General features: G+C 43.1%; 1 protein-coding gene across 1 annotated transcript in view; it reads left to right on the top strand.

The window, feature by feature from the left end:
• Positions 1-14,870, top strand: part of arhgef39 (Rho guanine nucleotide exchange factor (GEF) 39) — a gene marked incomplete in the record, with an annotated part of 64,895 nt that extends 50,025 nt beyond the window's left edge. Inside the window, 5 exon segments of the mRNA XM_005933814.3 lie at positions 1,693-1,922; positions 7,634-7,722; positions 11,161-11,278; positions 12,764-12,861; positions 13,579-14,870. Of these exon segments, the coding sequence (XP_005933876.2) occupies positions 1,693-1,922; positions 7,634-7,722; positions 11,161-11,278; positions 12,764-12,861; positions 13,579-13,609 (566 nt within the window).
• Positions 14,871-17,756: the final 2,886 nt, after the last annotated feature.

The following is a 17,756-nucleotide window of genomic DNA, read 5'->3' as shown; positions in this document are numbered from 1 at the left end:
AGGGGCGGGGCCATCTGCTGCGACTGGTTGGGGCAGAGCACATGGCCCCGCCCCTCCCGTCCAACATGTTTTTCCATTACAGATTTGGACGCCCATGATTGTAACACCTTAGTGTATATTAGAATGGCAAAGGCCACCAAATTAGCCTCTGATGGAGAGTTTTTAAGAATAGTTTACTGGTTTTTGTTATTTTATGTGAAATCACAAAGTTGGTTTTGACGTCATCGCTGGGTGGTAAGCACATTGGTAAGCAAAGGTTCAGATGTCTGTTCTCGGTCTGCGTTGGTCAGCTTTGTGTATTTCGCTGCATGTTTAGTTCATAATAGCGATTCAGATTTCTTGTGCGCTGTCCATCTCTTTAGCTGGTTGACCCCAGGTGTTTAAACTGGTCTAGTTTCTCTGCCTCTCTTCTTGCATGCCTGTTGTTAAACCCGTCTCCCCGTTCACACACATATTCTGTCTTGCTGCTTCTGACTTTCATTCCTCTTCTCTTCAGAGCAAACCTCCACATCTTCTGCTCCCTACAGTCTCATCTGCAGTTGTCATAGGCCACTAAGACTCCTGCCTGACCTCATCTGCCAATCCGTGCATCGCCACTGCAAACAGACCCAGAGTAGATCCCTGATGTAATCTCGCCCCACGTTGAACCCGGCTGTCTCAACTCCTCCTTGAGCTTTTGCCATTTAATCCTCGACTCCGCCTTCACTTCCTCTTCTTGATTTCTGCAGTCATCCTAAAAACGTCCGGTGCTGTCTACCTGCCACCACTTTCTAGTCTTATATCTCTCTCAGTTTGGCCTTTCTGCATAAGATATAATCCACCTTTGTGCACCTCCCTTTGCTGTTATATGTCACCTATGGTCTTCCCGCTTCTTAAAATGTCTTGACCACAAGTATTTCCATCCTTTTCAAAAATCCATTACCATGTAATCCATGTCCTTGTCCTGCATTTCTCTCCTTAGCACCGTGGCCACCCAACACCTGATTATCACCTCTGTTCCCTTTATCTACATGTCCACTGAAGTCTGCTACTCTGACAGCCAGCCTGAGAGCCACATACACTGACAACATTCAAAATCAGCTTTGATTTCCACCTTCAAAGTGATCCTGACTATTTGCATACTGTTCTTTTAAGATGAACCCTACACGTGCTCTCTGCACCATGCTGGAACAGCTTGAATCCACCTCGCTTCCATGTAGTCTCCTGCATGCACATATATCTGCCTTCTTTCTCTCCGTCTTGTAGGCAGGCTTTAAAGTCCCTACTCGCACCTCCACACTCCTGCCTTTCTTCTCTCCTGCCGCCTCCTGACACACCTTTCCCCCTGCCTCTTTCTTTGTCTTTGGCCAGCGGTAACAAGTTTCAGCACCCTGTTGGCCAACAGCACCCAGGGCCTGACAGATCCACTCATTCTGGATGAATGTGATGTAACCCTCCCAATTTATCCAGCCTTGAGACCTGCATTAAGAGTATGCTGGCATGTGGCCCTCTTATGGCTCCGTTAATGAATACATGTTTATGTTTAAAGTTCGCATTGACCCCGTGCAAACTGGTCATGGACAACCAAAGGGCCAAATGTGACCTGCAGGCTGTCCAGTGTCCACGTCTGGACTAAATGCATATTGAGTATCTAATGATGGATGTATATATGTGTATAATATTGTTTTCTGTTTGTTCTTGCTCCTGTCACAGGGAGGTGGTACATTTGCGAGGGCTGGCTGAAGGTGGTCCCACCAAAGGCTGCAGAGGCCAAGCCTAAGATGTTCTTCCTGTTCTCCGACATGCTGCTACAGGTCAAGCGTTGCAGCTCCCTGCATTCCACCAGTGGACAGAAGTTTACTGCCGAGCATGCCTATCCACTGCAGGACTGCACCGTAGAGAAGGTGTTTGGCCACACACGGAGCCAGGGAGGCCTGCTCAGTGTAAGTGTCTGCCAGCTACTAGTCCCTGAAAAACCAGCAGAGAGGGCTCAGCCTCAACGGTTGTATGAACGGTATCTTCTTGCAGTTAGAGCTGTAAGGATTATGGAAAACGACACAACGTTTTTAATGTTGCCTGTTTACATTATTACAATTAAGATGAGATTGAAGTTCAGACTTTCAGCTTTAACAAAAACTACAACCTTACCTGTTCAGGTGTTACAGTCATCACATATTACAGATACAGTCCCCATTTTTCAAAACACTCGTTTTTAACAAGGTATAAAGTGATGATATTAATATGAACCACTCCCCCATTACTATGTAAATCCTCACTGTCATCATGATGGTGGCTGTGAGCGTTATGGAAACATCGTTCTGTGTGTTTCTTCTCTGTGTGTGCGCCCTGCACTGTTTCCATCTTCCAAATGTTGGGAAAAGCTGAACTTGGAAAGAAAACTGTCTGTTTTCTTGGGCAGGTGGGGAGACATCTGTTCACTGATTTCAGGGTACACATGAGTGACTCTTGAGCGGAGCATTATTTAATTTCCACTTTTGACGCATGTAGCTTTGATTTGTCTTACTTAAAGTTCCTCGATGATGAGTGGTGTAACGTGTAAAAATAAGAAGTTTGCTGAATGTTTTCAAGCCTCGCTCCGTTAAATGTCATTTAGTCCTGCGTGTTGGAGGAGACCTGTGCTCCTCTTCCTCTCCTCCCTAATCACCTCTAATCCTTGTTGAAGTGGCCCAAAAGTTGAACTTTGAATGTGTTTCTCCGCTCGGTCCATCCATCGTGCAGGTCTCTGTACAGCTGCTTGCTGACAAATTGTGTCTAAATGATGTAGCTGCTGTCATGAAACATTCAAAGGAAGGAGTTGCGCGTCATTGAGCAAGGAACCAAAGCGTTTATGCAGCGAGTGTTTAGTGCCAGTGCTGCATGGTATCAATATTCATTTCAGCTGATAGGCTCTGGCTCAAAGAGCTCTTTATGCAGCGCTGCTAATGTGCTTCCCTGTGATCCAGAGCAGCCATGTCTGATGATGGTGCTGTCCACTGCTGTCTGCTCAGCTTGTCAGAAGCATTTTTGCATGTTTTCTGTCAGTAAAGCTCATTTGTCACAGAGCTGGTAGCATACAGTTGGCTGATAGATCTACAACATAGAAACCAATAAAACCCGACCGGGGACGTCAAACGTAAGTCCACGGGCTGGATGTGGATACAGTTATATCCGGCCGCGAGATGATTTCACACAGCAGTTATTAATGGGCCGTCGGTACGTGGAAGTCAAACCTTCAGCCCTGTGGGACTTTATTTTAATGGTCACGCCACGCGGCCAATCGCAGACTGGGATCGTACCATTATGTCAAAGAAGGAAAGGGGTCAGACGTTCCAAAGACAGCAGGTGCAGTGGTACGGGCCAGGTACGCAGAGAGACGCTGAGCCGGATTTAAATGCAAACCTCAAACGAGCAGCGTGTGGCTGCATTTCAATGATACTGGAGACTGAAAGGATGAGTGCAGAATGTATAAAAGTAGGAGCTGGATAAACCCGTGATACACGTTTTAGTTTTAGCCATTTTCCACCGCGGAGGACAAAAAGTTCCACATCTGTACAGACCTCATGTGTTCTCCACAGTAGAAGTAACATGAACAAAAAATCACCTTCTTGAAAGAGACTCAAATGTACAGATTAGTACTGAAAATTACAGAAAATAAACTAAATACAGTTTCAACTACAGTTTAAAAAACCTGTAACTTTCTGTCATTTTCACATTTTTATTTCTCACGTCCAAAGAGTCGTGCAGACAGATTCTCTCTTTGTCACAGCAGCTGTTTCTTCATCATCAGTGTGTGACTTCATCTGCACAGAAAGCATCAGTGGTCCAGCGGGCTGTTTGTGGCCCACGGTGGAAAATGAGTTTGACACTCCTGAGCCAGACAAAAAAGATAACCAGTTTACTTCTTTATGGGGGGGATCCTCTTTGGTTACCTTTGTTATCTGTGATCATGTGATCATCCACCTAACACACTGTTTACTGCAACAGCTACACCCTTCTTGCACATGTTCTCTTTCAGCTATTTATTAATAAGTGACTTTTATGAAAAATCATTTCCCCTGGGGATCAATAAAGTATTCTGATCGTATCAGTAAAGGTGCGGGCATCTCAGGTTTCATTTATTTATAGAGTAAATGGAGCTGTTGTCAGGGCTCAGCCAACAGGCCATCAGGTTTTAAACTGAGTGTATCAAATGTTAAAAATGGGAAAACATCCGTCAAACACAACAAGACGGGCAAAAAGTCTGTACAGATGATTAACTGTGAGATATGTCCGCACCTTTCATGCTTCATTTATCACGTGGATCATCATGGACATTTTCATAGGTTGGTTAAAAAATGCATTTACTTTTATTAATAAACGTTTACGTTTTAAAATGGTTAATAAACACTTATTTTACATCCAAGAGGCCTGGCAAACGAGTTTATATCATAAACACGATCCAATGAAAAATAAAGAGGAAAATAACCAGTCGGGTGATTCTGATCAATATCACGTATTGATTCTCGCTGCGTTCTCATTGGCTCCTCTCTGAGAGTCACCAGCATAGCAGGACACACAGTAACTGGTTACGTTTGTGCACGTTGGAGCTGTTTTTACAGAGAAACCTTTTCTTAAAAGTAATGCAGTAGAAAGTAATGAGTTACACTACTTTTACCTAAAATACGTTGTCTAATAATTACAGTTTTTATGTAACAGTTCAGCTTTTCAGTGAAGCCTGCAGCTTTAGAACAATCTGAACCTGTAGGCTACAGAATCCGTGTCCTAATGAGGACACGCGTGATCTTTTTCTCAGTCTTTAGCTGTGAACACAAAGCCGACCGCACACAGAGACTTTAAAGTGATGCCACAGTGATGCTACTTGAGCAATAAGAACAGGTGGACAGGGAGGCTGCAGCCTGACTGCTCGCCTGTTTCACTGTTGGAGGTCTGCATTCAGCTTCAACATCACTCTGGATTCTCGGTTTGTGCAAAGCACTGAAGTTGTGTTCGTTGTGTGTTCGTTGTGTGTGCAATAAAAACAAAAGTTTGGTCCATATTCACGCTGCCATATTTTAGACTGCGTGACTATTTTCTTCCAGCAAACAAACTGAAATCAGCTGGAATCAATGAGCTAAATTGATAGGCTAAGGCGAGCAGGCTAACGATTCCAACTTGATGGCCTACTGGGAACCAGTTCTCAGTTCCATCCCGACTAACCAGACTATGTACAAGTACACAGCAGCGCTCAGTTAGTCGGCAGTATGAAGCCTTATATTTGGATGTGTTGTTTCAGGACGTTGAGCCAGTTCATTCGTCTTCTCAGAAATCCTGATTCAGTGACGTCTAGAAAGAAAACAGCATTTTTTCTAAATACTACTTTAATGCTCGTTACTTGTAGTTTTTTATATTTTGTGAAAGTGTGCAGTGGAAATGATCAAATATGCACACAGAGCAGAGTTGCAGTGACGTGACGGCTGTGTGACGGATTGTCGTGACCAGGCCAGGCTTCAGTTAAAAGCCCTGAGAATGAAAATCATCCTTCAACAGACTGATGAAAAGGAAACTGATGGAGAGATTACACTCACAGCTGTGTTACAGGGAGTGCGTGTGTGTTTTAAGGACTGAGGAGTGCAGTGATGGGCGCCTGCTGTTACCTCAGTTGCTGGATCAGATTAAGCTACAGATCCATCTCCTCTGGGCCTCCAGTAAATACGTCTTCCTCCAGCCTGTCGCCGCTCTGTGACCGTCCCGTTGCATGTTATCTAATGGCAGAAATGGCATTTCATTAGCCTCTTATACCACGGAGGCCCAAGCGCATACTCGATAGCGTTGCGCGTAATTCCTCATAAGGACACATTATTGATCCCTGCGTGAACTCGAGGAAAAAGACTGTCAGCACACTGCGGCCCTCCTTATACGGGGCCATGAAGTATTAAAGTCAAATTAAATTTGACAGCTGTAAATGTCATGGCAATCTATATGCTAAGTATTGGAAAAAACAAAAAAACCTCAAACGTTTTATTAAAATTTCCAGTGCCCCCTCCCCCGTTGGGTCTTATTTGTGGCTCGACGTCCATTTTTCTCTTCGTTTTGTGTCTTTTCCTTCTGAATGCGTCGGCTTTCTGTATCCTCTCGCCTCTGCTCCCTTCCTGCTGCTAATATCCTCTCATTACTTGAATATTTTCGCACATCCCTGACAGATTCTCTTTGATGTATAAATAATCAAGCTAAATTATGTGCAGTGATGAGGCGCTGCTGTATTATACAAAGTCATTTCTACCTAAGAGGGTCAGATTTCCTGACAAATTCCTAATTATGACATCTCAACAGAAGTGGAATCTATTTGTGCAGAAGCAACCACCCCTCCCTAAGCAGCGAGTGCCTAATATCATGCAGCACTTAGTCCGGCCCCTTTCACTGAACTTGGTGCTTTTGATGATGGTGCGTTTGAAGTCTTAATGTCTAATAAGAGACTATCGTCATTGTCTGATGAGCTGTAATCGCCTCCGTACTGGCTGAAGTTGGATATATCAGAGCTCAACAAGCTACTAGTCTCTGCAGATAAATTTTAAAGGCTCTTTAAGGTGTAATTGTGATCTTTAAGCAGTTTTCCTGATGTAACTGTGCTGCTCTGAAAGCACCTTTTGTTTGGGTTTAGATTTGTTCAGCATGTACATCCTGAAGCTGGACTGAGTAACGTGAACAAGAGAACTGATAACTGACTCATATAAAGTCCTGTCAGAAGAGAGAAGTCCAAAAGAGATATGAAGACACCGTCCAGAACAATGCAGTGTTCTCTAAATCGGTTGTTAGATTTTGTTAGTTTAATTGATGCCTGGATTTTATACTCAGTCAGGATTTAAAAGCAGCAGCAGTTTTCTTTGTGTGGAGCTGATCTGGAGACAGTTTTAGCTGGTTTGTGTTGACCCCTATAGCTTTTATTGTGCAACTGCAGCCCAGTGTGCAGCTTTTATGGTTCATCTGCCCGCAGCAAGTCTGTAATGCAAGAACTGCTGTGATTGTACACAGTGCTGTGGAGTGACATCACTCTCTGATTTGTTCCAGAAAAGATTTTAATCATAAATTTTAATAAAGTTGGTGAAATCGAAGAAGGTTTCCCAAAAACACCAGCACAGTTTTTCTTGTAGTGCGTTATTGTTCCATTGTTTTACATTTCAGGGTTTTTTGCTGTAAACTGGTTCTGATTGGCCGCACAGCTTATTACATCATGACTGAGAAGAAGTTCTTATCACATGCAGCTCGTCTTCATCAAGTATTAGAACCAGCTGGCAGCACATTAGGACCAACAGCTACTGTAAACCCATGCCTTGCTCAACAGCACAATGACGGGCAGCGGTTCGTCCTTCTTCCCATTTCATCGAGATCTGATTTAGTTTTATCTGAACTGGTTCCCAGTCAGATTTTGAAATCATAGTTGGATTTGAGGCTCGTAGTTGGTGTATTGTAAAGAGTAAAGCCACCGAGGTAGAGGAGGTCACCTGCTGATTGGCAGGTTGGCGGTTCGATCCCCGTCTGGTTCAGTCTGCATAGCATTAACCCCACGTTGCTCTCTGAAAAAAAGTGCCTATGTGAGGCGAGTTGTACAATTGCTTGTGTAGAGGAGAAAAGCACCATATAAGAACTCGTCCATTTACCATGCTTCATCTCTTCACAGCTGACCTTCCCCAGAGCCACTCTGCTACTGATGTCCAGCAACCAGGAGAACCTCAACGACTGGTACCAAAGCCTGAGTTCAGCTATCAGGTAAACTGATATCTGCTCTGTTTGTGTGTCTGACCTGCAAGAAACCTCATGGACCTGCAAGTTACCCTGATATAAGTAACATTAACCATGACAGCCCTGCTCTAGAGTGAAGCGAAACCCGGCTCTTACATTTAACACAAAGTCTTGCAGTCTGTCCTTTGAATGAGTAGTTTTCATAACTGCTCCTAGTCACAGTTTATCAGAGGAACTTAGCACAGTTGCACTTCGGTTTATAATGAGCAGATAACATTTGATTGTACAGGTGTGGAACGATTCTTTAACACAGGCTGTTTTGGTACCTCAGGCCTGCCCGGCTCTCAGACAGCGTCTTGGCATTAATCAGTCAGACCTTAGTAATTCTACTCCCAGCCTACCTGGCCCCAGCTCCCTGGAGGAGGACTTGGGTCAGCCCTGCTATGTGGAGCCACTGGATATGGTGAGGGCCCTGACCTCGGTGTGCCCAGCCAGGCTAATTAGTTTATCACTTTGTCAGTTAGGAGAGAGGGGAGGCTGTCAAAGAGCTCAGACCAGGCAGCAGATGGGGGCCTAGACAGGCTGTCAGCTCTAAACTCCAGGCAGTGTAATTAGCTGTGGGGGAAGACGGAGGAGAGGACCGGCTGAGAGGACCAGGGGTCAACAGCACTCACACCACTGGGGAGCAGTGTAAGGCTGAAGGGTGTGTGTGCTTGTCCGTACGTAACTGAATTATTGATTTAATAAAGACTGCAGGGTATCGTGACTGACATCTCCGAGGCTTTTGGATATCGCTCTAAGTGATGACCAAAAAAGTGTTTAATGCTGTTAAGTTTCATTAGTTTTGTGTTTATTTTTAATTAATTCATTTTCATTTTCTCTGTGTTTCTGATGGAAAACACCACATTTCCACTCATACTGCTTAGCTGTGATTTCATGATTTTAATCACTAGTAGCTGTAGAAAATATTTTTTTGTGTGTATCTAATTTTTCTTTTTATCAACAGCTAATAAAACACCAAAACCATGTTTTGCTGTCCTGATGGCTGTTACACACCTAGCCCCTTAATGCTAACCATGACAAATAGTTAGTAGTTTAGATTTTTGACCTACAGTGCAGTCAAGGTTAATGTCCTCACTACGTATCTAAAACCTGACCAAGCACACAGTCACATTTGTGTAGCTTCTTAGAAGGCTTAACCTAAAACACTGTGACAAAGTGCGTAATCCTTAGGCTGATGTCACAACTGGAAAGATTTGCTTGCCCCATAGGGATGTATAATGCATCATCCCAAGGGTGAACTCAATTACTACCATTACTACTAATTGCAAGGTCAGTGGTTCAGTCACTGGCTGCTCCACTTCACATGTTGAAGTGTCCTAGAACACTTTAGGTGTGAACGTGTGTGTGGATGTGTGGATGACTGGATATGTAAAGCGCTATATGAATACAGGCCATTTTAAAGCGAGATACTTGAGCCCAAGTTGGCCCTGAAACGTCTGTTTGGAGTGTGTGTGCTGCAACGTGAGGGACAGTGTAACAGAGACTTTGTCCATGCAGCGATGCTGATGGATGTCAGTGTTCCTGATCACGCTTTATAAGAAACTTGATTATGTTTGTGGTCTGAGGCATATTTAGTAACCACTGATCCTGTTTTTTTATATTTACAACATGAGTTCCCGGTGGTGATTTCACAAGGTCATTTTACGTATTTTAAAGTTTGCAGTGAAATCAGCTGAGAGGAGGAGGCCTTCTTTCAGAGTTCTGTACGAACTGATAACGTTCTGAGACCAAAGACTACGACTAAAATATTTATGTCGTTTTCAGCTCTTTGTCATATACAGGAAACAACGGCACATTACTACCAGTGCTAAATCCTTTGGCTCAGACCTGCTAGTAATGTGTCATTGTTACCTGTTAATCTGATGAGTAAGAGGGCAGCAAACCACTAGTTACAGATAAAATGATACCAATGAGGACCAGCCAGCCAGAGAATATAAAGTACAATGGTGTGGTGATGGTTTCCAGTTGGTAATAAATCTTGGTGTCCTGTGATAAACAGAATCCAGACGATGGAGCGAATGAGCAGAAGCGTTCATTTAATTACATCCAGGATTCACCTCAAAGACGAACACGATTGATTTCAGAAAAAGAAGCCCAACTTCAGTCACTGTGTGGCTTAAAGGAAAGTTTACCATCAATCACAATACCTGAATATCTGGATGAGGCCACAGTTTCAATAGAAAGAGAAGGAAGTGCTGCTGACACCCTCTTCCTGTTTGAGACCAACGTGACCTTTATTTTTTTCTGCATTTAAAATCACGTTGAGCTGACCCAGCTGTGACTGTATGCAATCAAAAGCTAGCTGTTGGAAAACCATGTCAGTTGTACGAGCACCACAGTAAATAATCGTGTCATCTGTGTGATAATGGAGAGATGCTTTCAGATTTTGTCCCAAGCCATGAAGATAAATAGTGTAGGCCCCAGGAGAGAACCCTGCAGCACTCCGTCAGTGTTACTGAGTTAAATAAGAAGACGAAACAACAAAACATTTGTTGAAACAACGAGCGTTTCACTTTCGTCTGACTCAGGACTCTTTGTCTTCTTCTTTGATTCCTAGCTGGCGTTAGGCCTGGATCGGCTCCTAAGCCCATGCGCCGCAGTGGGTGCCAATGGTTGTTGAATTTCCTTCACAACTCGTTTCCATGCGTGGAGATCGTTGGCGATTTCTGATGTTACCTTCGACCTGTTTTAGCCATGTTTTTCGCCATTCGTTGGATTCTCCGCTGTGTGGGACGTTTATGCCAGAGAAGTTGGTGTCGTAGTCGGCTCGTGTCCATTCGACACACATGGCCAAACCATCACAATCGGAGTTGTTGAATTCCTCGATTGGCAGTTGGTTGTCACGTCTCCGTCTTGAAGTGATTCTCGTAATATCTGCCGAAGGCAACGCATCTGGAAAACTTCGAGCTTGTTGAGGTCTGCTTTAAGCAATGTCCACGTTTCTGATCCATAGAGTAGAATCGGCAGGATCAACGTCTGGAAAAGGCGGATTTTGGTCGAGATGGAAATATTGGTTCACTTCCACAAGCACCACTTTAAAAAAGCGGAAGTTGACCTATTTGAGTGTGCATCTCCGCCATGGACGCGACTTTCTTCTGCGCGATCAGTGAGCCCAGCTATTTGAACGGCTAAGCTTGCTCTATCTGGATGTCGTCAGGTGGACAATGAAAACATAGTCAGTCGGTGTTGGATACAGACTTTCTCACCTGGTCCTTTTCATGTCGGACAGTCAGAACTGAACCAGGGGCTTCTTAGTGAGGGGGGACAAATCATCAGAACCAGAGTGTTGCATGGAAAAAAGACCACAGTGTCAAACTGGTTGTAAACTGTTTACTGGATGCCATTAAATGGTGCAATTAAAAAATTAAATTAGTAAGTTGCTGCCTGTTTTGTTTTGTACAGGAAGCAGAATTCTAAGCAGACGGCGATCTATCAAAGAGACGAGCTGTGCCGCAGACCTCTGCGCTCTGCCGCCGATAGCCACAACACTGCCAACGCCGCCAGCAGAAAGAGAAACATGGTGAGTGTGTCTTTAAGCTACCAAACAGATTTTCAGGTCACTTTAACTGTTGTTGATCTTTGTGGTGGGAGAGCATTGATCATGTGTTCTGCTGCTCGGCCTTAGATAGTAGTTCTGTCTTTACTTTCCATGAATGTTACTTGAAGAAAGTTAAACTCCATTATTTTAATTTCTGTGGTTGACCAGCAGTGGATACTTAGTGGTAACATGCTTGTATACTGAGAGCAAAACTGGTGGATTGGTCCCGGTCCCCACAGCATTATCATCACAGGCTCAAGACAGCCTCGCATCAAGTCTTTGTTGTTGCTCTCTGTGCTTAACGGTTTTTGTGTCCAGCTTGGATTCACAGTCTTCCTGCCGTGTCAGATTCAGCCTCAGACGGGGCTGAGTCTAAATGAACGAGTCTTAAATCTTTTCTGAATTTTACCAAGAGTTTACACATTTATGACAACCAGATAGAAATGTTGATGAAGCTCACATCACGAACAGGCACAAGAAAAATGGTATAAATGTTTGGGAATGAGCTGGTGTTCTGCATGAATCTGTCATAAAACATCGGCTTTAATGACAACGCTACCACGAGTAGTAGACAGCATTTAGGACATGAAGTTTGGCCGATGCATTTAAAGCTGTTGGTAATTCTCAGCATTTACTTGCTGCCCCTTTAAATAAATGAACAGTCACAGCAGTGACAATCACAGTCATGCCTGCCTCTGATCTTAGTGCGTCCCCTTTGTCATTTATTTGAATACGTTTAAAATGAATCATTAAACCTTCCATTCATGTGCACCAATCACCACACATCACGTCCACGCCCACACGGCGTTTTGAAGCAAGTGTAACACTGCCAGCTTCTCACAGATGTGAGTCCACTATGGAAAAGAATGAAAGAGAAGGAACGTGAAACTATAAAAGTCAACGTTTTTGCGAAGGAGGGGCCATCTTTTGGTGACACGCTGCAACTGAGTGTAAGCGGCGTGTATACAGTGGAAACGCCCAGCGGCTGGGAGCTGACCCACAGCTCGCCCACAGCTGGCCCACAGCTGGCCCACAGCTGGCAGGAGCGGCAGCTCTAAGTGGACGTATACGAAGCAGAATTTCGTTGATGTTTAGTCTCTTAACTCGTCTACCTCGTCCAGCTTCTACTGAGCTCTGCCGACTGCCACATCATCATCATCATTGATTATTATGTGAATTCATTTTACGTTTAATAATAACAAACCACAGCATCACGATGTTTTCACTAATATGTTTTTGGTTAAATGTGTTGTTCAAAATAAAACATGAATAAAATGTGACTACTTTCAAAGTTTAAATATTAATCCTGATATTTTCAAATGGTGATGATTAATTAATAAATGAGTGATATTTCTTCTTAAGCTCAAATCTTGATTGCTGCCTGTTTAGTCATTTTTACATCACACAAGTTTGCAGCTACAAATTTAAGCTCCTGTCTTCTGTTTGTTCCTCTGCTGCTTATTTCAGCTCACTGCTGAGATCAGTGAGCTTCCTCAGGAGCCTCCAGTTGAGCAGGAGTACAGCGCCCCCAAGAGGATGAAGCCGTCTGATGCTTCAGAGCAGAGGTGGGATGGTTTTTTTCAGTAGTACACGGACGACGACAACAACACTTTTATCTGTACACACCGCCTCAGTAGCTTTTACAACAAAATATCAATATGATTGAAAAGCAGACTTTCAGTTTTATTTCAGTGTTTTGAACAAAAGTGTAATTACACTAATTTAGTATTTACAGACTGATGGAAAGGCGGGGCCTGTTCCCTTGTTATTCCATGAGAAGTGACGTGGATGTGAGGCAGGCCATGACCGCTGAAAACTCCAAATCAATCCAGAGAAAGGAAAAATGTTACAAATCTGTTACATTCATGAACAGAAGCACACAAAGCACCCGATGCACGCGGCTTCCAGTTTTACAACCATTTATTTTCAATGTTTTACTTCGTTCAGTTCAGTTTTATTTATATAGATATATATTGCCTCAATGTGCTGTATATTATAACGTAAAGACCCCACAATAATACAAAGAAAACAGAGAAACCCCAATAACCCTATGACACCATGTGAGCCCGCGCTCCATACTCTGTCTTAACAGCAAGAAACCTTCAGCAGCTCCGGCTCCTGATGTTTTTTAGTAAAGGTTTAACTACAGCCAGCTTGGAGGCCTGTGGTACACAGCTGATTATCACAGATGGGTGGATCATATTTAAGATTGTTATATAGAAGTCAAATAATGTCATTATGTGTGACTGAATGTGACTTGAAAACGTTTGTGTGTTGAGCAGTGCAGAGACTTCCAGCTGTGTGATCCTCTGATGGGCTGGAAGATGAACCCAACCCTGCCTGGGAGTTTCAATAAGGACCTTTGCTGTTTTGACACGCCTGCGCTCCATAGCACCGTTTTTTCCTTTATCATGAAATCAGAAGAGCTTTATATTATTACTAAAGAGCAGCTTCTGCTACTACCCATCTCGTGCAATACAAACTATAATGACCTGCTGCTATCGGGCTACAGCAAACATTCATTGCTTTACAGAATCATATTGCAGCAACTTTTCTCCTGTATGTTTTACTCTTTTGCATTTATAATCACCCCGTAGTGTTGTGCAGAAATACAACAACACACATGGCAAAAGGACAGTGGTGGTTGGTCAGTGTCAGCGTTCGTAGTGAAAGTGTGAGACAGCAACGCAGGATCATTTATGTCTGATTCAGCCTGAACGTCAGCTTGACCGGGACGAACCTCCATCAGTGCGCGCTGTCGTCAGGCAGATTATTGTTACTGCATCTAAGCTGTGATTTGTATGAAACTATGAAATGGCCAATGTGAAATCAATCAATCAGATAACAGCGCCAAAGGGAGACAATGACAGTTTAAATATTTAGCAGTTTATTAGTCATTTGTGGATTTTTGTTAATTATAATAATGAATGATGTTACTTCTTGTTTTATTTGAAAGTGTCCATTGCTTCATAATTATGTGCACATATGCATGTCTGGAGCTCGAGTCCATAATCTTGGTGAAGCCTTAGTTATAAGATTCAGTCAACACACCGATGCATTACACACTGAGGTTACTTCATTTGCTTCTCATGATACTTGTTGATTGAATCAATCAATCAATCGACTGATTGACATATATGTAGTGGATATTTAAATGATTTGTATATTGGATGAATTGCTTTGATTGTAAACTGAATATTTGCATTTAATGATCTGCAACAATGATGTAACTGTTTTCATCCAGTGTCCAAAAACGTATCCAGGGACAGTCCCTGTGATGTTGGCTACAGGAAATGTGAGGACGGTAACTGCCTCCCACTTCTAAACTAAACTGTTTCCAACCTGCTTACACATCTATACAACAAGTTAACTGTCTTTTATTTTGTAATTACGTTGTGTTACATGTATTCTCTGTTACGCCATTTAATCATCTCATAACAACAAATCAAAAAGTATGAATTTATAGTTGGACTTTTTTAACACTGCCTCACGTTTTAGACTTTTAATGCGTTTGCTTTAAAATTTAAAGATGTTTGTAGAAGTGGATCATTTCACAATAAAACACTGAAAGACATTTTTGTGTTTGCTGTCGTGATCTTCATCGTCAACATCACAAAAATGAAGGTAACGATTATGGAGAATGGCGAGCAAAGTTTTGCACGGTGCAGGACATCACTCCCCTCTGCTGGATAGGATTGGTACTGCATGTATTAGACAGTAAACTCTGGCTTGAAGAGCAGCGGATCACTTTGTGTGAGCTAGAAGTCAAATGTAACCCTCTCAAAGGGTTTGTAATCCTTCATCATTCATCCTTTGCTGATGAAGCACTCAGCACAGTCCTGACTGTGCGATTGAGCCTTTCCCACCATAACGCAGAGCAGCAGGAGTATCTGTTGTCTAACCTGAAGTGGGATACTTGGTCTCTTCTAGCAATCAGTCTGCACAGTGCATGGATACAAGAACTGGTATTCAATGAATAAGTGTGTTTGAATGCTCTGCTTTACTGGACATACAAGTGAAAATAACTCGACCTTTAACAAACCTGCAACTCATCTTTACCTCAAATGGGTCAAAGACATCAACAGCCACATCTGTAGACAGGGAGAGATCTGTTTACAGATGTGGACCATCTACAAGTAACACAGGGAGAAATCATTTTCCTGGCAGCAGAATTTTCTACTAATGAGCCAATAATGTTGGCAAAGTGGAGACAAAGTGGTCCCTCCCACAGCGTCCTAATTGCACAATAGATGCACTGAAGTCATGAATGTAATGCTTCACCCACAATTCGCTCTATGTGAGCAACAGAGATTTGGTCAACTCTAATGGTGGGGTCACTGGTCCCCAGTTCATAGCCTTCTCTTAGTGGTCCATGAGTGATCAGGCCCCTCACCATTGCTCCTGTGGTTTTATTACCTACAGATATAAATATCCAAGACAAACACCTTTCTCCTTCAGTCGGGCTTTTCTCTGTGCAGTTTGAGACGTGTGTCCAGTTTATTTCACTTACTTGGCTTCTCAGGCAGGAGTGGAAACTGTACACTTTCTTTCAATGAAATTAACAACATCATCGAAACGTGTTTGACGATGATATTTTTCCTGTATCTCACACACAGTGTTTCACCATTTCTTCCATACTGGAGCAATATTCATTTCTGACAGGAAACCAGTGTCCTCAGTGACATTACAGCAAACACATCCTCAGCCTTACCTGTCAGCTGGCCTGTCTGTTGTGGCACAACTCACCCCAACTTATGAATACTTTAAACATATTATTAGAAATAGAAATAGACCATCATGCCATGGAGTTATAACAGTGAGGACAGGCAGGGCTGCCGCTCACTCGGTCAGAGCAGTGAAGAAGGGGAAGTCCGCTGGTCAGGTGCGAGGAAGATGAACATGTGCAGGATGACATGAAAATGACAGACGGAGGAAAAAAAGAAACGAGGATCTCAGAGATCTGGACCTGCCAATCAAAGAGCTGACAGCACATATAAAGGCACCAGCATCCTTTATGTGTTCATCACTTTGAGCAAACTCAAAAGCCAGTTTATGGTATTTAAGCACATACAAAGGAATGACACTGATGTCTCTGCAAGCTGGATCAAAGAGGCACATGCAGGCTGGGTTAAGTGTGCATTTATTAAGAAGAAGTAATAGGAAACATTAATAAGTATTTCAGTGGGATGTTATGAACTAGGTCACACCTGTGAAGACAATTACAGCTAATTTCATTTTCTTTTGAATTTAAATTTGTTCTGAACGTGTGCTCATGTGGCGCACAAGGCTTGTATCAAATTGCCTTTGATGTTGTAAATGATCTTTAAATAAACCTTAGAGAAGCAATTTTGGATTCAATTTGTCCAGCTTTTATGACATCAAAATATACTGTTTTACTTTAATAATCAATTGTACAGTTTAGCCAAAGGTATTCTCTCCAAAACGTTAAATTAGTTAAATACTGTGTTTCACATCCAAACTGATCGTTCCCACAGATTCCTGAATATATGAACATATTTTAGTTGGAAGCATTACTGTCATGTTCTGGCTTTAAAGTAAAACTGGCACATGTCACTCCTCTCTCCCCTACTGGCCTCCTTACATTAGCTTCCGGTCTCTTTCCAGTTTGAAATGGTATTATCTGTTTTTAAGAGTATCAATGATTTGATGCCAGAACTTTTGAAACCCTATAATCCTACCAGAGCACCGCGGACTATGAACCAGCTGCTCCCGCAGACTCTGAGATCCAGGCTTAAAAGCAGAGGCGATGGAGTCTTTTCAGTGGAGGCTCCAGATTTAATTTTAAGCTGTTCCAAAGATCTGCCCAGTCTCCTAAAAAAACCCTATTTGTTCTTGCTCTCAGGTCTGGTTGAGACCTCGGCTTTTATTATGCTGTTTATAGTGTATATTTTGTACAACTTGTACAAAGTTCATTTAAAAACGTGCTAAATAAAGGAACCTTGATCCAGCTCTGGTGGTGAATGTACCCCAGCGCAGCTGACCGATGACGAGCATCATTGAGGGGACCGTCAGCCCACCCTGCGGAGTCGGTTCACTGTTCAGCTGATGGCTTACTAACTTGTTCCTGTTAGATTGCTCTCGTGGCAGGATGTGTAAACACGGCCCTGCGGGATTTAATTATTGTGGCATCTGCGTCAAAAACTTTGCGTAAGCCTATTTCTCTCGGCTGTGCGGATCAGTTCACGATTTAATTCTGGCTGTTTGTTCTCGTCTGCTGTGAGCAGCCGACATAATACTGAGTTACATTCACATGTGACGGTGCACGTTACACCTTCGTGTTCCCGCCCCCGACACCGCGAACTTCAAGGCCCTTCCCACGACGCTGCTTTGAGCCTTTGTGAGTAACGACAGTAACGAAGTAACGAAGCCTCAGAACGAGGAAGAGGACGGAAAATTGATGTTTCGTTCACTGTCAGTGAGAAAAATGGGAGAACCAGGT

This window comes from Haplochromis burtoni, unplaced genomic scaffold (assembly GCF_018398535.1).
Source record: "Haplochromis burtoni strain Fernald_Lab_line unplaced genomic scaffold, NCSU_Asbu1 Contig_173, whole genome shotgun sequence".
Classification (NCBI taxonomy): domain Eukaryota; kingdom Metazoa; phylum Chordata; class Actinopteri; order Cichliformes; family Cichlidae; genus Haplochromis; species Haplochromis burtoni.
Note: the sequence above shows the minus strand (reverse complement) of the source record. Positions and strands in the feature narration are given on the sequence as shown.